Raw genomic sequence first — 26,043 nt, 5'->3', positions numbered from 1 at the left:
GTGTCTTTAATTCACTCCATTAATTTCTGTAGTTTTTTTTTTTTAATCTGCAAGTAGTTTTGGGTTCATGTTCGTGAAAATTTTTTTTTAATCAAAAAAGATTATGAAAATAATTCTTACCCTCCACAGTACTTTGTTTTGCCTTCCTTAAGCTATTAGTTTGTAAGAAACTTTATAAAACACACATGTAAAAGTCACATTTCTGACTTTTAAATGGGTTATATTCACAAGCACAACAGCATACTCATTGTAGAAATATTGTTGTAATTAACAAGCCGCACCAAGAAATGGTTGCAAAATACTACAGCCTTTGGCTCTACGTTACAATTTTATTTTTCATTGGTAGTTTGCAAAGTGCATTGGATTTCTATAAAGTTTAGAATTAAAGAGATTTTTCATTCATGAATGTGTGTGAACTTTAATGGAAGAGCAAGCAATATGTTATGTTCTGTATATTGATGGACGAGGTACAGAAGGAAAAAACCAAAGATATCTAGATGGCAGTTATTTCTCAGTTTTTTTTTTAACATAGGCTGATATTTTTCAAGTATTGGTTCATGTAATTTTTAGTCATGCCTTGAAAGAAAATTAAAAACATGCTCCTTTTTTTCTTTTTTTAAAGTGCAAAGACACAGCGTCTCATGTTAGTATTCTCCAGAGCCTCTTCTTAACTCAATTAGATATTTTAGTAAGATGAAGAAATACCCTAAAATTTTTCTTGTTATGTCCAAAAAGGCTAAAATAATCTTTATTACTAAATCATTCTTTCCCTTGTTATCACCATCACAAGGAACATAATCCTTGAGGAATTCTGTCTTGTAAATTTGAAACTTGCTGTGCAATAATGAAGAACAAGTCTCAAAACAAACAAAAGCAGGAACTCCACCAATAACCATGTTTAGGATGACTACTTCAACAGTTTTAATTTGGCTATTGAAGATCTGAGTTAGGATTCTGGCACATCAGATATAGAATGCTGCCAACTCCTTGGAATAAATGTAGCTTCAGCCTCAAAAATATTGCAGAAATGATTCATCCACACCCTTAGGCTGACTGCCATGGCAACTGGAGGAACAACTAATCAGGTTAAAGAGAGACTGATACATTGATGCAAACAATTTTTTGAATTCTTTTTATTTGCATATCTTACTTTTAAGCCCTAAACCTTTCCCGGTTGTATAAAAGTAAACCAAATATGAGTACAGTGGCATGTTAACTGTGGAAGAAATAGTACTATTGTTTTATATAATCACTTTTTTAGGATATCTCTTTTAAAACAATTATCCCTGACTGATTAATATGCATCTGATACTCTGCATGGCTCTTGGATCCATGCATGACCCAAATTGCTATGTCCTTTTCCTTTAGGTAGCTGATGGTTAATGTGTAAGCTTTTACAAACCCCCTGCATTCTGTGATATGGTTTCTTAGTCTGCAAAATGAGGCACCTGAGGGCAGAGTAGTGTGCAAAACACATGCACTAGCAGATGGAGAATGTGACAAGAGGTAACAGTTTTAAATAGGCTTTAATTATGTCATTTTTATGTTCATGATTTTAAGGTATTTTTAAAAGATTCAGTTAGCCTCTGTGATAAGCATGTATGTATACGAAAGTGCAATATGTAAGTGTATATCTGTATATTGTAGACTCATTAAGTAAACAGCATTTGGAAAAAGGAATCACATACTTGTTGGGAAAAGTTTTAGGTAGGAGAATCAGCAAATACAGAGGTTCTGAGGTGAGAGTGGTTTGTGTTTAAGACAATAGCAAAAAGGCCTCTGTGGCTGGAGAAGAGTGACAACAAGTGGGACTGAAAGATAACTGGGGATCAGACACTTTAATACCAATTAATATATCTTCAAAGGTGGATTATAAGGACTTTGCATTTTTTATTTAAAGTTTAGAAGCCTTTGAACAAAAACAAGTGTGGTTTATGCTTCGAAATGATCACAGTGCAGTGTTGAGAATAGACTGTAAAAATGACATGATTTCCCTTTTTGATCTTGCATTCTATTCCTGAAAGGGGAAAAACCCTCTATTTTCTGCATAATCACATTTCTTTCTTGAAATAGGAGCAAACAGTTGCATATTTGCTATTTTAGCAATTATATTATATATATATGTATATATATATGTATATATATATATATATATATATATAATTGGTGCATAGTAGTCTTACATCTTAATGGAGTACAAGATGGTAGAGGAATACATGTTAGTCCTTCCCCAATTCCCACCCCATTCCCTCCTTTCTTCCTCTCCTCCCTCATATTTGTCTTAGTGATTGACTCTGATGTGTTTGTGAATGTACAACATATACATTAGGGAATTTCCCTGCTCACCCTCCCATCTCCCTCAGTTAGGTCGCCTTATATACTCTATAGTTTCTCCTTCTTTGTCTAGAGTTCCTTCTATGACCCTTTTTCTCCCTAGCTTGAACCTATTAGAGAGACATCTGATTTTTTACTTTTTGTGACTGACTAATCTCACTTAGCATAATGTCCTCCAGTTCCACCCCTTTCCTGGAAAATAATGTAATTTTGTTCTTCTTTATGGCTGAGTAAAATTTCATTGTGCACATATATTATAGTTTTGTAAATCATTCATCTGTTGATGGACATCTTGGCTAGTTCCATAGTTTGGCAGTTATGAATTGTACAGCTACAAATATAGATAGGCATGCATTATGCTACCCAAAAGAATGGAAACCAGACTAATGCATAAGCTCATATTCACAAATATCCAGGAGAACCAAGCATGGTGGTGCATGCCTGTAATCCTAGTACTTGGGAGGCGGGGAGAGGAGTTTGAGGTCAGCCTCAGCAACTTAGTAAAACCCTTGACAACTTAAGAGAGACTCTATTTCAAAATAAAAATATAAGAAGGGCAGGGTGTATATATAGCTTAGAGGTAGAATGTCCCTGGGTTCAATTCCTAGTATTTCGTGTGTGTGTGTGTGTGTGTGTGTGTGTGTGTGTGTGTGTGTGTGGTGTGTTTGTATTTCAGGAGAATTTTATTAAGTACGAAATAATGGCTTGGTGTGTAATCAATAGTTGGTATTCTCTCGTTAATCTCTTTTATTTTATTTATAATTTTAGCCTTGGGGCTCTATTTTACGAAATTGGAATTTCTTAGCTGTAACACATCCAGGTTACATGGCATTCCTCACGTATGATGAAGTTAAAGCACGGCTACAGAAATACAGTACTAAACCTGGAAGGTAAGAATTATTCACAATGATATTATATAGTGAATGGAAAGAAAATCCTCTTTGGTACATTCCTAAATAAATCAGCTACATCTGTTGGGAGAGGGTGGAATGGAAAAGCTAATAGATCAAAAGTACGCTTCTTAATTGAGTCCTTTAATAACATTATGCTTGTTCTGGAACTTAGTGTTCATAAAGTAAAAGGGAATGTGCTACTATGCAATTCCATGTTCATAATTTTTCCTGCTATGCTTTTCAAGTTGGAGTAGGATATTAACAAAGTGATTATTCATTATTCCTATCATTTGGGTAAAAGATTATGTGTGCACACTTGAATATTGAGCTAAAATAAAAATAAGCCAGTTTTATGTTTTTTACTTTAGGATGTGTATGTGTGTGGGGGGGGTACTGGGGTTCCTGGAAGCCCTTCTACCTCCGGGCTACACTCCCAGACCTGTTTTTATATTTTTTTATTTGGAAACAGGGTCTCTTAAGCCAGCGCGGCTGGCTTCGAACCTGTGTGATCCTCCTGTCTCCGCCTCCCAAGCGCGGGGATTACAAGCGTGCGCCACCATGCCCGGCTTTACTTTAGGATATTTTTAAGATACTCATTTAGGCTGTGTGATAGGTATGTAGAAATGCACATATGTATACATTTATGTATATGATAAATACATATGGGTACTTCAAAGTATAAAAGCCCATTTTTATAATCCAAATCTACTTCATGTCCTTTAAAATTGCCTTAAAATGCCTCATCTTTCTTTATAGCCTCAGAATTTACATGTTTTTTTTTTCCAGATGATGAAATTGAGTAAGATTCATGGATCTTTGTCATCAGAGTTTTGTCAATATTTTGACCAAGAAAGAACATCTTATTAGTGGCAAATCTGAGACCAGAAAATCTGTCTTTTCTCTGGCTCAGTGCATTTTCCCCAATACCCTATCCAAAAGTGTGTTACACATGTAGTCAGCAAGTCAGCATTTGAGCTATGGTGTCTGTACTCTAGTAGGCAGTGCAACTGGGTACAGTAGGAGTAGAAACATTTAACACCTGTCTTCAGAGTCTTCACATGTTAGTAAAGAAAAGGTATTAATATGGCATTAAGAAAAAGGACCTAGTGTTAGAAAAAAAAAACAATTAGACTCCATTTGAGGTTATTGTAACCCTGTAAGTAGGCCAGATATTTTGTGTATTGACAGAAGCTTAGATTTAGTTTCATTTAGAATCCTCATGACCAGATTTTTGCATCACTAGAGAGGAAATGGGTAGTCTGTAATAAATAGTAATACATTATAATGTGGATATTTAAAATGTACTTAGGAAAACTCTTCATGAATAAATCAAATAAATTTTATAAGTATTTGATTTATATAATATCTGTTCAATTGGTCTTTTCTTGGAAAGTATTTGATATATTTGTCTTCATAGTAAAGAAAATAGTTGGGTTTATTCCAAGAACATTCGGGTTTGACGAACAAAACATTGATAACCTAATACAATATGTTTGGGAACTAGGAGCGTAGCTCAGTGGTAGGATGCTTGCCTAGCATACACTAGGTTCTAGCACCAGAAAAAGAAAAAAGAAAAGTTTTATAATCTAAGGAAAATATCCTTTCCATGACTGTTGGTGTTAAAGAGTGGCTTGCTTGTTGGTTGCTTTCTTGTTCCTGAAGATTGAAGATTGAACCCAGGGGAACTCTACCTCCAAGCCACATCCCAAGCCCTTTTTTATTTTATTTTGAGACTGGGTCTCATTAAAAAGTTGGCCTTGAACCTGAAGTTCTCCTTTTTCATCCTCTCAAGTACTGGGATTATAGGCATGTACCACAGAGGATGGCTTTGAATCCAGCCACCAAGTCAACATAAAACTTTTTCATCTGATCCTGTTTTTTATACCAGTTTTGGAAAGCAATATGCTAAAGAGAACGCCAAAATTTACCTCATGAAGTTGTGTGAAAGTAGCCAGCCACCACAAAATGAATAGGCAGCAAGTGATATAAAAATGCTATAAAATTGAAATTGAATGGCAAAAAAGTACATGAAAAGAAATTGTTCTAAAACTCCATACTGTGGAGTAAGTAATACTCAGTTGTAAGTAATAATATAATTTACATACAAGAATAGCTTGAGCTTCCTCTGAAATAATTAGTTTCAGAAACACTGGCCTAAAATAATGTTTAGGAAAATAGAAGAGGATGTTAATTTCACAAGTAGTCTTTTCAGTATTTACTAGATTTTTAATACATGAATAAATATGAAATTACTTTTAAAACAGTAACCATGCACTTTTGTAATACCTATACAGTTCAGAATCATTCTGTTTTCAAAAAGTTCATTGTATACACAATTTTTTTAAAGATTCCTACATTTGGCTCTTCGTTCAAAAGAATCGTATCATATAGATAATTTTATATGTCACAAGTTAACAGTGATATTTCAAATTCTAATTTATAGTGACTTTCTGTTCTTTTATGACTTCTCATAACACATCAACCATTAGTCTAGGCAAAATTGTTTCATGTGATTTTGATTAAGGAGTAGTTATAATTGACAGGCTAATGTCCTATTTCTAGGCTCTCTAGAGTATCTTAGACTTTTTTTTGTAAAGGATTGCAGATTTGAAGACAGACTCAGCAATATAGTGAAACTCTTGACAACCTAGCAAGACCCTGTTTTCAAAACAAAAAATTAAGAAAAAAGGCTGGGGATATAGTTCAGAGGTAGAATATCCCTAGGTTTAATCCCTAGTACCAAAAAGTCAGTAAATAAATAAAGAAAAATAAAGACAAAAGAAAAGGTCTTGTCTGATATTTCTATCTCTATCACTAATAGAACTTCTTATTAAAATAGTCACCAATATTTACTTTCTCTAAAAACTGAAATTTGAGACAAAAATACACTGCACTATATAGCTTAACTATAATGCCATATTAAATGCTATATATAATAAAGTTTTTATACAGTATTTTGTTTACCAATAGCCAGGTACTCATTTCTCTTATTTCTTACGTTTTCATAGCAAATCAAATGTAGCTAACAAATTTAAGGTAACTAATTTTGATCTGCTTAAAGTGTTAGAGAATCCAGATAAGGATACTATGGTGGCAAGGTTGAGTGTAGTGCACTTAAATAAAGGGAAATGATCTAAACTGAGATAAATGAACCGACAGCTAAATGAATAAATCATGAGATGAGTAAAATCAGTGTCTCCTTTTATTGGAGATTAATTTTTAAGGGATTTGTCTTTGATTTAAATGATGTTTTAGAATTATTTTGACTTCCAATTGAAAGATAGTTAACTTGGCAAGGTTAGATGGCAAATATGAACTTATTTAATTTGCTTTTTCTTGGTTCTGCTCCTTTTAGATTCATTAAAAAATAAGAATGACTGAGCCGGGCGTGGTGGCGCGCGCTTGTAATCCCCACTCTTGGGAGGTGGAGACAGGAGGATCGTGCAGGTTCGAAGTCAGCTGTGCTGGCTTAGGAGACCCTGTTTCCAAATAAAGATGTAAAAATAGGTCTGGGAGTGTAGCCCGGAGGTAGAAGGGCTTCCAGGAACCCCAGTACCACAAAAAAAAAAAAAGAAAGAAAAGAAAAAAAAAGAAAAAGAATAATATTCTAGGAATATTGATATACCCTAAGGAACTTAGTAAGAGACCCTGTTTTCAAAAATAAAATAGGTCTGGGAGTTTAGCCCAGAGGTAGATGGGCTTTCAGGAACCCCAGTACCACAATAAATAAATAAATAAATAAATAAATAAATAAATAAATAAGAATGAAATGCTTGAAAAAAACAGTATTATTTCAATCAAGTTATCTTACAAGTAAACATGCATAGTGTTTGGGGGGATTGTTGCTGGGAATGGAACCCGGGGCCTTTCTACCTCCAAGCTAAATCCTTAGATGTATTTTATTCCTTTATTTGGAAACAAGATCTCACTAGGTTGCAGAGGCTGGCTGTGAATTGTGATCTTCCTCAGTCTCCCAAATACTGAGATTACAGGCGTGAGCCACCATGCCTGGCAAAAATACATAATTTTATTTATCTATTTGTTTTAATTTTTTGTAAGGTGCTGGGGATAGAACCCAGGGGCCTTCTAAGTCTGGGCTACACCCCGATCTATTTTATATTTTATTTCGAAACATAGTCTCACTAAGTCGCTGAGAGCCTCACTAAGTAGCTGAGGCTGGCTTTGAACCTGCACAGTCCTTCTGTTTCAGCCTCTCAAGTACTGGGAATTACAAGCATGTGCCACTATGCTGGGCTTAAAAATGCATAATTTTAATGTTTAAATTACAATGTGATATATTGAATCCCACAGTAAAAACTAGCTTTGTTTCTGAGGTGAATATATTGATTTTTTTCTTTTCATTTTATTTTTACTTTTCAAAAATAATTTTTGTCATAGCTATTTCATACCAGTAGCATTTTCATACACAGAATTTCTGAAAAATCATTTGATAAATCGTATCTTTATTCATTTTCTCCTATAACTCTGGAAATGTAAGTGAAAGTAATTGCCATCAGTATTTCTTTTACAAATTAACAGAAAAGTATAATAGTGTTAAAATATTAAAGATAGAAATTAATATCAGAAATTCTGAATGATTCTTTTTATTCTTTTGCTTAAAAACTTAATGAATTGTTTAGCGGTTATGCTTTTTGAATGAGTTTGAACATCATTTTCTCATGTTTTATAGCTACATTTTCCGGTTAAGTTGCACTCGACTGGGACAGTGGGCTATTGGCTATGTGACCGGGGATGGCAATATCTTACAGACCATACCTCACAACAAGCCCTTATTTCAAGCTTTGATTGATGGCAGCAGGGAAGGATTGTAAGTATGGGAAATGAGAGTCGGGGCATTTAAGACTCAGGAATTTGAAAGATTATGACTGCCTAATGGATAATAAGCCTCACAATATGTTTGCTTTATTCCTCAAAATTAAGATGCTTCTTATTTTCTATTGTTCATCTTTTGAAAAGTAATTTAAAGGAAACCTAATTATTTATTCTATTATTTGAATCATTGAACTAATTATTTGAATTATTTATAGCAAATACATGCCAGCATCAAATTACAGTATGAGGTTTTTTTTCCTTTCATTGGAAAAGTCAAGATGTAATAGAATTTTTAAATATAGATGTATATATTAAAGGTAAATTGTATAAAATAATTGACTTTTATTGCTTCATGTAATATTAAAATTGCATGTTCTAATTTTATTTCACTGGTAAATTTTCTTTTTCCCTTACCTTATTTCGCTTCACCTCTTCTTTTCTTTTCTCTTTGTATATCTTCCTTTATTCATGCTAATTATGTATATATATACGTATATATACATGTATATATGTATATATGTGTATATATGTGTGTGTGTGTGTGTGTGTGTATATATATATATATATATGGTGGTACTGGGGTTCCTCGAAACCCTTCTGCCTCCGGGCTACATTCCCAGTTCCTATTTTTTATTTATTTATTTATTTAGTAGTACTGGGGTTTCTGGAAGCCCTTCTACATCTGGGCTACACTCCCAGACCTATTTTTATATTTTTTTAAATTTGGAAACAGGGTCTTTTAAGCCAGCACGGCTGGCTTCGAACCTGCGTGATCCTCCTGTCGCCGCCTCCCAAGCGCGAGGATTTCAAGGGTGAGCCATCACGCCCGGCTGAATTTTTGTTCTAGAACTATATGTTAATATCTAATTTAGTTAATTTAAAGCTGTTCTTTTCTAAAATGTCAAAATAAGTTCCTGTTTTTTAGATTGATAAAGATCTCTCCAAACACACACACACACACACACACACACACGCACACGCACACGCACACACGCACGCACCAACACCTGGACAATCTTACTTGTCATGTTTCTGGTTCTTATTAATTCTGGTCATATGCCATCTACCTTATCCTTTCCTTTATTCTCAGTATCACTTCATCAAGGTGCCTTCTTTTACCTTTCTGATGGATTATGATAGCAACCTAGCAGTGAAGAACAAATAATTTGAGTTTTACTTTTTTCATTGTAATTACTGAAAAACAAACAAAACAAAACAAGAAAAAAGGAAAGAGTATATGATGGGATCTATGTAAAAAAAAAAAAAGAATGCATAGTTTAAAAGCAACAAGTTTTTAAGAAATTAATTACATAGGAACTTTAAGGCAAGTAGTATAAGCAAATGTGTTTTTCATTTCATAAATTTACTTTTTATACATTATCTGGAATTCATTAAGAATGGCATATAACTTTTGATTGACTTTGTTTCCTGCCTGCCTGCCTTCCTTCCTTCCTTAGAAAATGTTCTTTAAAATTTTATAAAGGTGTGAGTGGGCAAATATTGTTATGCCTTCTATTTCTTAAAAACCAATCAAAAGGTAACAAATTATAATATTGTAATCACTATACAAAGCCCCTGAATTTTTTTATCTGTTTGTTTGTTTGTTTATTTATTTATTTAATTTATTTTTTGTGGTTCCAGAGATGGAACCCAGGGGCATTCTACCTCTGAGCTACACCCCCAGCCCTATTTTTTTTTCTTTATTTAAAAACAGGGTCTCACTGAATTGTAAAGGACCTCACTAAGTAGCTGAGACTGTCTGTCTGAACCGCGATCCTCCTGTCTCAACTTCTCAAATGCTGCGATTATAAGCTTATGCCACCACACCCAGGTGCCTCTGAATTCTTGTGCAGGTTAACTTTTAATATTCACACACACACACACACACACACACACACACACACACACACACCACATCAGAGGGGCTGGCTAATTAAATCTGAACTTCAACAACATTAGGACAATATATTTTATTTTATTAATTAGGTAGTTTCTTAAAGATAAATAAAACCATATGGTATAATCTGGTCCACTATTATCAAGGTCAGCTGTTTTTTTCTTTATAGTTAGCCAATATTGTCTGACATATAAGATAGAGGCTTATTTTGATACTCAGTACCTCATCAGCAGTGTCCTGGGTATAATAAAAAAAGAAATCATCAAATTCCTTGATAGGTTAAAAAGAACTCTTTAATTTTTCCTTTTTTTAACTTTTGTTTTTATTTCTGAATTCTTCCTACAATTTCTACTTATTTTTCAAGTAAGGTAAAATATTACATATTTCTTTTAATGGCCATTTTAGAATAAAGAAAGGAAGTTACTTATCAACTTTTGCTTATTATCATAAAATGTTTGTTGAATTTTGTGATAAATTCTATTATTTAACAACATTCCCTGTAATAACACTATAACATTTGTATCCTATTCCTGTGTAATCAACTTATTTTCCTTAATTAATTTTATTTATTTATTTATTTATTTTTATTGGTGCACTGTATTCATACATCATAGTGGAATACAAACATTTGTAGACATACATGCACACATCGCCCAGTCAGCCCCCACCCGATCCCCACCCCATTTTCTTCCCATCCCTCCCTCCCATGCTTGGCTTAGTGGTTGACATCTAGTATTATAGCAATTTATCCAAAATTAAAAATGATAATCTCACATAACAGTTTCATTTGTCTGATACCAAGCTTTTGATGACTTAAAGATAACATTTCAATATTTCTTTTTACTTTCTTTCTTACCAGAGAATTTTTTTTTCTATTTTTTTAGGTGAAACTATCATATATTTATATATATATTTTTCAGAAAAAAATCTATCCTAATGTGGAATATGGACTCTAGATACCCAAAATGATCTTGAAAAAGAACAAAGCTAGAAGATATATATTTTCTGATTTCAAACCATATAAAGCTACAATAATTGAAACAGTGTAGTACTATTCTAAAGGCAGATATATAAACCATTGGAGTTAAATAAAAGCCTAGAGCTAAATTCTTCCCTATATTGTCAAGTTATTTTTGACAAGGTTTCCACGAACATTTGGTGGTGGAAATAATAATCTTTTAACTAAATATTGTTGAAAAATAATAATTACATGGAAAAGAATAAAATTGGATCCTTACCTAACACATATACAAATATTAACTCAAAATAGATAAAAGACCTAAATATAAATCTTAAGACTATAAACTTTTAGGAGAAAATCTGGGTCATAAAACCTCACAACACTGAAATTGGCAGTGATTTCTTGGATATGATTTCAATGGCACAGGCAACAGAAGAGTATACAAACTCCCTAAAAAATAAAAAAAAATATTGTATATCCAAAGACAATGTAAACAGAGTTAACAGTTTTTAACAGAATGGGATAAAATATTTCCAAATGCTATATCTGAAGGTATATTAATATTCCAACTAGAAATCCTAAAAATTAACAACAATAAAGGCAAACAATACCATTTAGAGATATGTAAAAGACTAACATAAGTAATGAATCTCCACAGATAACCAATCTTAGTTGTCTGTTGGATGGAAAATCTTGTTTCTCTGGTTCTGGTGTGTGTTACCTATTTCTTCTTTGTAGTTAATCTCTTTGAGTATTTTCTCTAGTGCTGGTTTTAAAAACAAAAATTCCTTCAGTTTCTGTTTGTCATGGAAGCTTCTTATTTTTCCATCTAATTTTATAGAAAGTTTTGCTGGGTAGGAAATTTTTTGAAGGACGTTGTTTTCTTTCAGAGTTTGGAATATGTTACTCCAAGCCCTTCTGGCTCTCATGACTTGGTTTGGGAAGTCTGGAGTGATTCTAATTGGCTTGCCTCTGAATGTCACTTGGCCATTTGTTTTTGTTGCCTTTAAGATTCTCTGCTTGGCTTCCACATTGGTCATTTTGACAATTATGTGGCGTGGGGATCCTCTTCTCCGATTCTGTCTAAAGGAAGTTCTATAAGTTTCCTGGACCTGTGTATCAACCTCTTGCTCTATGTTTGGAAAATTTTCTGCTATTACTTCCTTGAAGAGATTGTTGATCCCTTTGGTATCACTTTCTTTTCCCTCCTCTATTCCAATTATTCTTAGGTTAGCTCTCTTGAAATGGGCCCATATTTCTTCAATATCAGATTCCTGCTGTCGGATATTTTTTCCTAGATTAGAAACTATGCGTTCATTTTTGGAATGATCATCTAAGAGCGAGATTTTGTTCTCCATGTGGTCTAATCGGTTGTTTGTGCTTTGAATTGAGGCCTTTACTTCATTAATTGCATCCTTTATCTCTTTTTGGCTCTCTCTGAGTTCTTTTCGAAGCACCTCTATTATTTCTACAGTTATTTTCCTGATTTGATCTTCTAGAAATCTCTGATTTTCTGTTTTATCGGGTTCTGATGTTGTGGGGTTGTGGGCATTCATTGCTCCAGTGTTATTCCTCTTTCCCATGATTTCGGAAGTTTGTGCCTTCTCTGGGTTCTTCCCTTGGGTCACTATGACTTCACTTATGGTGTTCTGGATCTCGAGTCAGTAGTATCTCAGACCCCACTACTCCTTTACTGGGTTGTATCACAGAGTCTCCGACCCAGAGAGTCGATAGAGGCTGCTTTAGACTGTGGGGGGTGCCAGGTTGCCAGTTCTCCTGTGGTGTGATATCTCTGCCACCGCCCCTCCCCCACTGGGTCAAGTCCCAGGGAGTACAGTACTGGGATTTCTCCTCTGTGGCCCGCAATTTGACTCACTGTTCTTGAGTACGCAGATGTAGCTGTACTGGACTCGGTGAATTCTCTGCTGCTGCCGCTGGTGGCAATATGGCGCCGTTGCCATGCCCTCGGCCATGAGGCTGGCGTATTTCTTCTTGGTTTTGATTTCCACTCTGAATCCCTGCAGCGTGTGCTGAGCTCAGCCACTGGGAGCTTTAGATGCCCTCTGCGCCGAGAAATCCCGCCCGGCTGTTCCGCAGCAGCTCACCTTGGCTTGCTATAGCCGTCTGGTGAACTCGCCACTGCTGCAGGCAGTAAAGCACTGCTGCCGCGTCCTCGGGCTGAGGCCGCTGTATCTCCTCTTTGGCTCTGAGCTCTGTTCTCAGTCCGCTTTCTCTCTGGAGCCTGGTGATTTTTTTGTTTCTCTGGTGATGGTGTTTTCTGGCTATGAAAGGCGCTGATTTTGTGGTAAAGGAGATTGGTTGTTAGCGGGGCTCTTAAGCCCCGCGTTTCTCGGTCGCCATCTTTCCGGAAGTCTATTTTCCTTAATTAAAAAAAAACCTCATCTCACTGTTCTGTACCTTATCATATAAGAATGGCCTGCCCTTTAACTTTTATATTTCTCTTTTTCTACAGTGAATTCTAATCCTTAATTACTAACATGTCTGTAGACACTTTATTTACATATAAATATTTTTTATTATTTCAGAGTATAGTTATTCTGTAGTTTTATCATTGGAAATATTCACAACTATGATCTTTTCTTAATTTTTATATAAGTTTTATATATAACTTGTAATTCAGATTTCCATTTTTTCACAAGGAAACCTTATTTCTATAGACTGTTCTGTGTTGATAGCTTTACTGATGTCAATGAAACATGGAATGATAGCATTTTCTTATTTTATAAAATATGTGTGTATGCATATATGTGCATGTGTGTGGGTAGGTAGATTCACATGTATATATTTTAAAGTAAATGGAAGGTGAGTCAGAAGAAAGACATTGGGAAACTATAGAAAACAGAAACACCACAGAACTATTTGAACAGTTTGAAGGAAAATTGTGGCTTTTAATTCTGTTTTTATATATATGTGATATTACACATGATATAAAGTGATGGAGTTAACATTATGGGGACTTCTGATGAAGGATGTAATAATTGCAAATAAATGCATATTCAAACTGTTTTGTAATAGAATTGATCAGTAAAATACATTTTAATTTTATAAGGAACATATATTAAAGATACTTAATTAAAAATGGTTGCTTAGTAACAGTCCATATTATGTATTTGTGATATGAAAATGATTTCTACATTTTAAATGACCTAAAATTAACATACAATATAATGAAAACAGTGAAAGTACATTATTGATGTGTCATAGAGAATTGAAACATTAAAAACTGTGTTTGAATACGGGGCATCTGATAAACTTTAAATGCAACTAAAACTTATATAGAGAAGCTAATAAAGTTTCTGTTTAAATTCAGTTATCTTTATCCTGATGGGAGGAGTTATAATCCTGATTTAACTGGATTATGTGAACCTACACCCCATGATCATATCAAAGTTACACAGGTAAGGACATTTCTGGAAAAATGTAACAAGTATGAAAAATTTGAAATCTATCAGAATACTATAGCTGAAATAGTATGTACATATATGTAATACAAATGGTAACTTTAGAAATTGTTAGAGTAAAAAGAAATTACACTACATATTTTGAATACAGAGTGTGCTGTTAATGTTTTTGCATACAGTATTGGCATTTTTAAGAAAATAGATAAATCCATAGGTAGATAGATGTGAGGAGAAGGTCTCAATTTAGAAACCAGAAAAAATTAGAAGAGTGTTATGCCTTAACTTTTAGAGTCAAATGTGTAATTAAACACTGTTTTTATTTATTTTAAATTTTTTGTTTTTTATTGGTACATTGTAGTCATACATCTTAAAGGGATACAAAATGGTGGAGACATGCATGCACACATCACCTAATTAAAGATAATTCTGTTTTCTAATCCATTGTTGATAGTCACACATGTAAGAATGTAACTTGTTAAAGCTTTGCTATGTATAGGTTCCCAAAGTTAGAATGAAATATAGATACATAAGACAGATTTTATTGCATCTTTTTGTTCATTTGCTTAAAGAAGATTGATTTCCAGGAGGTGCTGAGTAATTTTTTTTCTGTAAAGGGGGTGTGGTAAGCTAATGAGTTTGTGAATTTTTGCTTTATAATAATAATCAGTACTGGTAAAAATCTAAATGAGCTGTGTACTGGAGAGCACACTTATAATCTAATACTTGAGATGAAAAAATAGGATTACATGATTAAGGCCATTCTCAGCAATTTAGCAAGACCCTGTTTCAAAAAAAAAATTAAGTTGGGTGTGGTGGTGACCACTTGTAATCCATGTACATGGGAGGTTGAGATAGGAGGAGGATCGCAGGTTCAAGGAGGCTCTCTGCTATTTAGGCCCTCCACAATTCAGTGAGGTCCTGTTTCCAAATAGAGAATAAAAACTAGGGTTTGGGTGTATCTTGGAGGTAAAATTCCCTGGGTTCAATCACTAGCGCCACAAAAAAGAAATAAAATAAAAAGAATTAGGGTGTAGTTTGGAGGTAGAAGGTACGTGGATCCAGTACCCAGAACCAAAAAAGAAAAAAGAAAAACCTAAATGAAAGCATGTTTTAGTCTTAATTACATACAAGTATCACTCCCAGTATACATCAGGGTTTTCAGTATAGTATTTGTAATAAAAGTTAAAAATTACAAATACCTAAATGCTCAGTAATAGATTACATAAACCATAGCATATTCAGAATGGTTTGTGCAGTCATCAACAGGTGGGAGGTAGCTTTTCATGGTCACACAGGAACTTCTGCATTTATTTAGAGCTTAATTGTGTGGCAATTTTTTTGTAAAGTTACATTATATATCTAATTTTTATTAATAAGTTACCATATATTTCAAAAATCATTTCAAAACACCAAGTTGGTATAGAGATTAACTAAGGGAGTAAAAAGGATTAGAGATTGTGGGAGAGGATGAAGGGGGAGCGTGACTATTTATTTTGCAGACAGTCTAATTTAAAAATATTTTATATTTTAGATATTGTCACACTTTCTATAAGAAAATGCTAAAAACCAAAGGGAAAATAACTAAGCCTAAGAGAAAGTATAGTTTTTGGTTTTTCAGTTTTATTTTATTTTAGTTTTTTGGTAAGACAGTACAAAATGATTTACTTTATTTGTAATTTTCCAGGTTTTAATCCTTGTGGTCTTAATGTTATTAGGTGAAACACTTGTTGACATATATACACACACATATATAAACATATATATACATACATATATATGTACACAGATTGTGGATAGTTTTACAACTTAGTATATGATTGGCTATATTTTAAATTATTTTTGGTATATTTTAAATTATATTTTGGTATATTTTTGTTCTGTTTTCTATGTGTAAAGGTCTACTAACGTGATCATGTTTATAAAGCTGTTTTTTAAAAATGAATCTTTAGGAGTAATATCAATCTCTTAAATTACTTTTGAGTATTCTTACACTGTAGTTCTCACTAGATTTTAGGATATTATAATTTTTTATAATTGCAAACTTATTTGGATAGCCATCAGCATCAGTACATACTTTTTATTTTAGGAATGTCAGTAATTTATAACTGGATGTTTGTTAATAGTTCTTTTTCATTTTGATCCTTTTTCATGTTTTTCTTTAATTTTCAAAAATATAATGTGTATAGTTACATATGGATACATTGTGTAGATACAACATTTATACTTATGCATGTGCATATATGTGTATGCATATATATATATATATATATATATATGTTTTTCATCAGCATTACAGTATTATAGTCTAAATATCATTTATTCTTTTTAGGACTACAGCATTGCTTTCTTTATACATATTTTTATTCATAATTTGTTTTTGTATCCTTCATAAATATCACTGACATTTTCTTTACATTTACCAGTCTATTTGTATCTTTATGCAGTATTTCTTTTGAATATTTGAATTTTAAAATTTTTGCTGTACTAAATATTCTAAGCTTAATAGAACTGAAATGTAATAAACTACTTTGAGTTACTTAAATTGTTATTTGTCTTGACAATGTTACATAGGTAAAGAACATACATTTTAGAGATTTAATTTAGAATTTGAGGAATAGTAAGCTTACTGAAACTCAGGTATCTTTCTTAAATTCAATATGTCTGTACTTTGGAGATAAATATGAAATAGTATGTTTTTCACAGTCTGTAGCAAAAAAGAAGCACAAACCTTGCTCATCTTTGATTCTGGGATTTCTAAAGATATCTAAAAAATAAAATTTATTGTTCAGCCAGAATGTTATTTTTTTTTTTAATTTGACAGTGAAATTAGATGTGCATGTGGCATTTATGAAGAAGATAAACTCACTTAAATTGCCATTTTAAAACCATGGGATTTGACTTTGAATTACTGTGATTGTTGAAATAAGACACCCCCCCTTTAAGGAATATGAGACATGAAATAATCTACAATATTAAAAACCTTGTAAAACTGCTGGTAAAAGCTTAAATGTTTTAAAAATTGATTTTGTAGCTTATCGACTTGAAGCATGTCTTAAATGTTGACATCAGCCTGATAGGATCAAATGTGAGATATTTACTGTAAGCCATTGTACTTGTGAAAATGCAGTTTAACAGTTCATAGGAGAAATACATTAACATTACCTCTTTCTCCTCCCCATATTCTAGGAACAATATGAATTATATTGTGAAATGGGCTCTACTTTTCAGCTTTGTAAAATTTGTGCAGAAAATGACAAAGATGTCAAGATTGAGCCTTGTGGGCATTTGATGTGCACCTCTTGCCTCACAGCATGGCAGGTATGCCCCAGTCTTATTTAGTAACATGTATGTCTTCTTTATATCCCCACTGCCGCTTCTTGTTTTATTTTTCTTCATCTTACAGAGTCAGAAAGCAATACTGATAAATGCTTTATTTAGGAAGTTCTCATGTTTGATTTTATATGATTTTTTGCTGTCTTTTATATTTTGTTTCTTTGGCAGATGTCACTTAATTTTATATTAGTTTTAAGTAATTTCAGGACAACATATAGACATGACCCACTCACCATACTTATATAGCTCACTCTCGGTGAGATCATTCTTATAGTTAGATTCTGAAGCACAGTGAGCTATTGTAGATGTCAGTCCTTATTCTCACTGCTGTAATCCCAAACAACTGACTGCACATCTTAGCAGAAGAAAGATTTTTTTCTCACAGTTTTTGGAGATTTCAGAATTCAGTCCATGGCAGGCTAGGTCTTCAGAGCTCAAGTCTCTGAAGTGAAAAGAGGGAGAGCACAAAGGCTCTGTTCTCACATCATGGGGTCCAAAGGCTAAATGCAAGAGAGCAATCACATGGATTCAGACATAAGCACAGTTCCTCAGGCTGCACAACCAGGGACCTACCTCCTCTAGCCTCACTCCATCTGCCTAGGTTACCGCCAGTAAATCCATCTCAACCTTCATGACTATTATGTCAACATAATTATTTCATCAACATAAGCTCATCAGTGTACATTCTGTATCTAACCATAAGAGTAGGTAAGTCTTATATTGATATTTTTCACAAGATCTCTTTTCTCTGAGGAGATGTGATTGCTGTGTCATGTATGTCTTGGGTTGTTTTGTAGGGCTACAATAGAATCAAAGAAGAATGTTTCCACAACAGGTCCTTACCAAAGTAGGCATTAAAATTTTCAGTTGACAGGAGCCAAACCTAAGATAACTCCCTTCATATTTATAGGCAGACATTCTATAAATACACATTAAATTATTTTGATGCCTTTTAGTAAGGCCCAGGGAATAATTGGTTTTTCCAAGAACTTTATCTTTTCTTGTCTATAATGACAGTTGGCAATTTAAAAATGAATCTTTGAAAAGAATTTCAGTTTTGTCTATTTGAAAGATTCACACAATGTTTTAAACAAGTTTTTTTGTGAATTCTACTTACCATAGTCATGTTGAAATTGGAAATGATATGATGGAATCTAGAGAAGTAATAACTAAGTTTTATAATTTTTTAAAAAGATCTATAGGTAAATATATAATTGATAATTCCTTAGCTTATTCCTAAGGCTTCTCAGTTCTTGGTTGTCTCTGGTCCTGACCCTCTCTGTGTTATTGTAAAAAGAATAAACTTTGAGGTTCATGAACAGAGGAGGTAGAGGGACATGGTGCCTGTTGTTGATCTCAACTTAGTAATAAAATATAATGCTTTTAACAGTTTTATGAAGAAATTTATTTTCCTTTATTTTGGAAGTTTTTTTTTTTTAAGGATTAGACAAAAGAGAAAAACTAGAATATAAACTATAGTGGGTTTACAGTTTCAGAGTTCTTTCTTAGCTCTCAGACATCTTTGCTACCTTAGTAAAATTCTTCAGCATCCCTGCACTTCTCTTCTTAGTGTTTTGTTTTGGTTTAAATTTGCCTTAGGTTTTTCTTTGTATCTTTGTCTTTATTTCCTGTTATCTCTTCATTATACTGATGAACTTGCATAATACAGAGAGAGATTAGAGAAATGTTCATTGTGGCATCAACCAAAATCATTCTCAGCCGATAAGTACTTAATTGCTATTTATATAAACTTGGCAATGCCTTTTTAAGAAATGACTTCCAAGCCAGACATGGTGTTACATGCCTATAATCTTAGTACCTGAGAGGCTGAAACAGGAGGTAACAGGTTTAAGTACATCCTCATCAACTTTCAGTTTCAAAATAAAAAGTTCTGGAAGCGTAGCTTGGTGGTAAAATGCTCCTGGGTCAATCCTTATTGCCAAAAATACAAAAATAATAAACCAAAGTGACTCGTAACATATATAGGTATGCTGGAAGAAAACAATTGTCTGTTTACAAGTATGTTTCAAATGTATCTGTACAAGATATTACAAAGATGCTGTTGGTCCCATGCCTAACTTTCTGGGAGGGACTACTTAGGACTGATTTTCTAGATACCTATTTGTATTTTAGGGTAAGTACTAAACTAACAGAGAGGGAGATTGTTTATCTCATCGCTTTGAATAGACTCTAGCATTCAGTACAGTAGTATGGGTCTCACAAGTACAAAGAAACTACAAGTTTTGAATTTTTCTCAAAAGAAACCCCGAATTTAGGGTCTGTCCCAACCCCTAGTAGGGTTGTTTGTGTGTCTTGGCCTGTTTTCATGAGCATCCTATTTTGGACTGTGCACAAATATACATGTGGAAGAATCCACATCTTTAAGCTGATAATGTGCTCAGTATTTAGAAATTGAGTGAATTAAGAGTCAAAAACTCCTATTAGTCTGACAGAAACCTTGGATTAGTAAAATTTATTTTCTGAAGTATTATATAAAGTACCTTCATTATGTAATCCAGGGTAAGTTAAAATATAGTAAAATGTAAAACAAGAAAATTATTATTCTTTAAATTCTGTGTACTTTTTAAAATAATGTTTTGCCTTTTTAAAGTATTTCTAGGATAGTTCTTTGTATTTTATTTATCAAGTTTGTGAACAATTTGTAAAAGGTTTGTTACATACAAAAATAGGGTTATTTCCCAGTTGTTATTACTGTTTTCTTAATACTTTGCCCTTTACATCACTACAGTTTTTCTGTATGTTACCATCCATTATTTACTGTGTAATTCCTCTTGCTGGTTGTTAATCAATTCCTTGATTTATTTCATTATTTTTCATATTGATCTAGTGACCTTATATGAAAAGATGTTCAAAAATATTTATCAATTCTTAACATTTGCTATTTTCTCCTCTTTTACACTGAAGTACTTCTCAGTTTTACTTTTAGAAATTGGGGAAGTACATAAAGTGTTGAACTGAAACAATATTTTGATTAATTTTTAACAGGCTGAGTGAGAGGGTAATAAGTTAGTAGTTTGCCAAGTCCTAAAAAAATGACAAAATTCAGAAGTATTCAGAAGGTTGAAATAGCAGTCCATATTAAATCACGCTTATGCCACTAGAGAATGATTTTCTTGTACTAATCTAATTGAATTTTGCTTATTGATGAATAAAAATATGTGTACAAGCTTTCAGTATTAATTTTCAATTCTACCCACATAAAATAGTATTCTACTAATAAATGGTCTCCTGATACATTATATGTAAATGTCTCTGTAAACTCTGACCTAATTTTATTCTAATATTTACTTATGTTTCTTTTAGAATGTGTGTTACTTTGTCTAATTTAGAATCTCTCTCTCTCTCTCTCTTTTTTTTTTTTTTGGTGAAGTATCTACATGTTGATAGTTACTTGATGAGCATTTCCAGACTAAGTGGTAGATAATGGAGAGGAAACTGTTCTAATATTGTTAAATATAAAGACAGTTTTGTAGATGAATTGAGAAAAGCTTTATAAAATCCTTGTTCCCTCCATTTCTTTTCTGAGACATATCTGAGATCTTTCAGAGATAGTTTGTCATGCTCCAGGTCTAAGAATGAGTCTTGAAAATTTTCAACCTCAGATCCCATTTCTTCACGCAGTAGCTATTATATGACTACCTTCAGTTTTTCACATTTTTATTTTTTCCAATATAGTTGAACCCTGTCACTTTTTGTTTATAATTTTAGTGACACTAACCCAGAGGCAGTAAGGCCAAGTTTCTATTTAGTGCTCTTTTTTTTTTTAATACCAAGAAACATCCACTGTTATTGTGGTTCAGGTTTTTCTCCCTGTAAATAAAGTGGTTTTTAGAGCAACTTTGAGAATTCTAAAGTAATATTCCGTAGTCCTAATATTTCATTGGAATTGTACTAGTTCAGTGAGCTTCAGCCATCAGCATTTTCACTTTTATATAACTGAAAATTTCTACATTTACGTACAAATTTCAACTCATCTTGCTTCTGGCCAGTGGGCAGATCTGTTTTGGCAGCTTTTGGGTCATTGCATGATCAGCACTGTTTTGATTATTTAAAACTGTATTGGAAAGTATCTCCATTATTTAATAATAGAAGTAATAAATAAAGACAATCCAGTTAAAACAGAGTTGGAAAACACTAGTAATTCTAAAATCTTTAGCTTCAATTTGAAGCTCATTGGACTTAACCTAATTGATAGTAGAAATGTGAATTAGTTCTGCAAAGTAATGTCAGACCTTGTTTCTACTCTTTTCGTTATAGTGGGAAATATTCTGAGGATGAGGGCTCCGAACTTGGTTACAGGTAGTAATATAGGTCTCTCTTTTTCAATTTTTCCATGCTTCAAAAAGATATAGTGCTATTTTTTTTTTTACTTTAAAACCAGTGCATTTTATTTGGTTTATGTAATTTTTTTCCTCAATCAGATAATTCAAGCTAAATTGTACACAGGGATTTTTTTTGTTTAATTTACCCTTGCTAGTAAAAGCAGACCTGGATTGTTTGAATCATTTCTCCCTCAAGATCTCAAATTCATTCATTCATTTATTAATTAGGAAAGATTTACTGAGCATGGCTGGGTCCCATGTTCCATACTAATCCTTGATCTAGGAACACAGACACAGTGCCGGGCTTTAAGAAGTTAACATGAATTCTGAAAATTTTATGGAGGAGGATGATACTGATAATTATTTAAAATGAATATCCAGTTATCCTTTAAATTCAGTTATGGATGCTCGACATTTCTTGTTACTTTTCACTACTTTGGTTGAATGTGCTGATAGGAAAATGATTTTAAGAGCTGCATGTCTGCCAAGAAGCTATGATAAATCAGTCAGAATCCAATAGGAAAAATTAAACCTTGACCGTAAAACATAATGTGTTCAGCCAGTGTGTGTTTATCACGTCATTCTTCACCAGCATTTCTTTCCATTTGATACCCTACTTTGGTTTAATTTAAATTCATTAGAGACTTAAATTTTATGTAATTAACAGAAAATCTAAGAAATGCATGGTAGTGGTGTCAGTTAGTTGTTACAGGCTGTAAGTGGTTATTCTTTAATTGCTGTCATAATGGCCCATTAGTCAGGTCCCTGAAGAGGTGTCAGCTGCTCTTTTCTCCTTCTGAAACATCTGTGTTATTTAATAAATTGAAAAAGCATGCCAGCATTGGCACAGAATGCTAAATAAGTCCAACAGTCACCTTTCCAGAGGCATTTTTGAAGCAGCATTGCTCTGTGCAGGGCATTTCTGTTCTTCCCTTGGTTAATAAAGCTTGGAGGGTTTTCTTTCACTTCCACATGTTAATGTTAACAAAACATATGCCTCTCTAGCCTTGACATTCTGATCCTCCTCTGTGCAGCAGCACATTACGCAGCAAGGATGCTGCAGATCCTGTAGGAGATACAACGAAAGGAATTGTTTACCTGTGTGCTTTTTTAAGAAACCTAAAAAATGACTTCTGAGTTCCTGAATGGCACAAACTCTAAACTGATCTACAAATTTCCCTTCCAAAATAAAAGTGAACTCTCTTTGTCAATATAAAGCTGTATTTTGAAGCAGACCACTTGTTTTCATTTTTATACTAAGTACAAATTAGCTTTGTAACCTTTGTCTTATTACAAAAGCTCTTACTTATTGGTAAAATGGGAAAGATAATTGTACCTGGGTTATAAGGTTAAATTAGCTAATATTATAGATAAGATTAATTATTATTGTTCCAAATAAATAGGTTAGTCAATATCTTATATTTTCAGTTATGCAGAATTAGTGTATAATAATTATATACTTTTAAAATTATTTTCACTGAATTGGTAAATAAATATCTGTGGAGATATTTTATTTTAGATGCCAAAATGTCTCCTTAGTTCTCTTCCTATATTTCTTTGTTTTTGAGACTTTCTGTAGTAATTCTGGCAAATGGAATTTGTGTAGCACTTTGTAGAACATTGAACAGAATTATTCAGTTTTATAGTTGTCTATTAAATTGTACATTATTCCATTTTATCTTGCAAATAAGATGTCATTGACTTATATAATATCACAGAGTATAATTGGTAGAAATAGAAGTCCATTCCCAGTGTCCTAATTCAAAATATCTAGACATTTTTTCTCGGCATCAGGCTAGTCAAAATCAAAACTAGGGGAATCTATATTCACTAATGTCTCCTTTCATTATCATTCATCAGAAAAAAACACAAAACCAAAGATCTTGTTTCTTCCAGATCATTTAGTCTAAGATTACTATTAACTACCTTTATTTATTCTATAATCAAGATGATGTTGAGAATCTTTGGGAAGTACTATGCTTTGAAAATGCTTAGTATATACCTAGACTACTTTGTTTATTTATAAATAATTTGTATTTATGTCTATGTAAATCAAATATTTTGCACATTACTGAAAAAGATTTATCATAATTTTAAAGTTAAATGAAATACAAAAAGGTGATATAAACTGAAAGATACTGATAAGAGAACACACACACACACACACAGTGAAAATATAAACTGAACTTCAAAATGAAGTTCATTTAAGTCACTCATTTAGACCGTCCCCAATTCCCACCATATTCCCTTTGCTTATCTGTCAATGTTAACTCATTCTGAGGTTACTTAAAGTGTAGCATTAACTTTTAGTGTTAATAGTTGGGGCATGAGTCTGAATTACTTTATCATGAATATTTTAGGAAAGTTTTAGACACGTGTGGTATTTACTTATTAACACCTGTATCCTCTGATTTGGACAAAGTTTATTTGAGGAATGAAATAAACTGATTCAATTAGAATAATTGAGTCCTAAGTACTTCCTCTTAACATTCACAGATTGTGACTATTTTGAGGACTTGAAACACAGTTGCTCACTGGTCTTTCTTTTTATTAACATATGGTTTTTTGATCTGGCATTAAGTATGTGTTGACAAAACATTTTAATTATTGAAGCATAATCCCGATGAGTTACATGTCTGTTATAGACATTATTTATGTGTATTCAATCAACCACAAGATAGAAACTAGGGCATAAGTAACCCAAGTGGCATTTGAGAATTTATGGTTAACATATTTTACATATGACAGTAGTCAGTTTGTGAAGAAAGACTGATGGGTGAAGTCATATTAAGTAAGTACCATTCAGGAGACACAGTGTGATCTGTTTGCAAATCAAAACGACTGTTCATTGCAGCTATTCTGTTGGTCTATGAGTAATGTGAGCTCTCAACAACAGGTAAAGCTGAAGAGAAGATATCATTTGTGTTACCTACTCTTTTAACAGATACTCTAACACACATAGTAAGGTTAAAGAAGAAAGTACCTTAATTCTGTTTTAGATGAACCATTCCTAGTCTTTTTTTTTTTTTAATCAAAACACATTTCCTTTTACCTTCTCTTCCTACGTACTAAGATCTTTTCAGTTATTCTTATGAGGAAATAGATGATATAAACTTAAAGTCATTCTTAACCAAAACAACATGTTAATTAGCCTTGGAGTTTCTAACAACCTCAGTAGCCTAATAGAATTGATTACATATCCCAGCCATTGCACTAAAAAACAATGCTTTTAGATTGAATAAGATAACTTTTAATTACAATAATCACTTTGTAGTTAGTTACCTAAAATATTTTCTGCTTTCATTTATATACACTAAAGTAGTTATTGATGAGTTTATATAATGTGCAGGATTATTTTTATTGATTTTTTTAAATTTTATAATGTGCTTCAAAATAGCTCCAAATGTAAAGGGAGCAAGTGAAGGGATGGGGGAGATTAAACTGTGTGTAAAATGATTGTTACTGTTGGGGGATAGTTGCAAGAGATTCATGTTATACTTTTCTCGTTATTTTTGTACATGTTTGAAATGTTCTAGAAGAAATTTTAAGTGTATTTATGATGAAAATGTTCACTAAGATCTCAGTGTTTTTTCTTTTACTAAAGGTGCAAAAAACAGCAGTTCTTTCACACCTTGTTCACTTACTATAGATTTAGCTTTTATTTTGTTTTCAGTACTGGGGATTAAACCAAGGGCCATTCTATTTCCAGAATATATCCCCAGCCATTTTTATTTTTTATTTTGTATCATGGTCTCTAAATTCAGGGGGTCTTGCTAAGTTACTGAAGCTGGCCTTAAACTTGAGGCCTTCCGGTCTCATCCTCCCAAATCCTGAGCTTATAGGTGTGTGTCACCACATGTAGCTTAGATCTACTTTTTTGAAGTAAGATACTTAATTACTTTAAAACTCTCTTGTGTTAAAACTATCAATGTGAAGAGTTTATTCACTCTGGAAGAATTAGGTCTTATTTTTCATCTGCCAAATGATGAATTGGAAGTACCCTGAAGCTCACCAGGCATGTTTGGTA

General features: G+C 32.9%; 1 protein-coding gene across 7 annotated transcripts in view; it reads left to right on the top strand.

The window, feature by feature from the left end:
* CBLB (Cbl proto-oncogene B) overlaps positions 1–26,043 on the top strand; it is a gene marked incomplete at both ends in the record, with an annotated part of 204,494 nt that overhangs the window by 119,171 nt on the left and 59,280 nt on the right. For 6 of the 7 annotated variants that reach the window (XM_080695888.1, XM_080695886.1, XM_080695887.1 and 3 more), the window contains 4 exons: positions 3,103–3,224; positions 7,918–8,055; positions 14,250–14,337; positions 17,527–17,658. In XM_080695888.1, coding sequence (XP_080552014.1) covers positions 3,103–3,224; positions 7,918–8,055; positions 14,250–14,337; positions 17,527–17,658 — 480 coding nt within the window. Of the gene's footprint in view, positions 1–3,102; positions 3,225–7,917; positions 8,056–14,249; positions 14,338–17,526; positions 17,659–24,119; positions 24,135–26,043 lie in introns of those variants that run through there. The other variant, XM_080695889.1, reaches the window with a different exon arrangement.

Source organism: Muscardinus avellanarius, assembly GCF_963383645.1.
Source record: "Muscardinus avellanarius genome assembly, chromosome: 5".
Classification (NCBI taxonomy): Eukaryota; Metazoa; Chordata; class Mammalia; order Rodentia; family Gliridae; genus Muscardinus; species Muscardinus avellanarius.
This window is presented reverse-complemented; position numbering and strand designations above follow the sequence as displayed.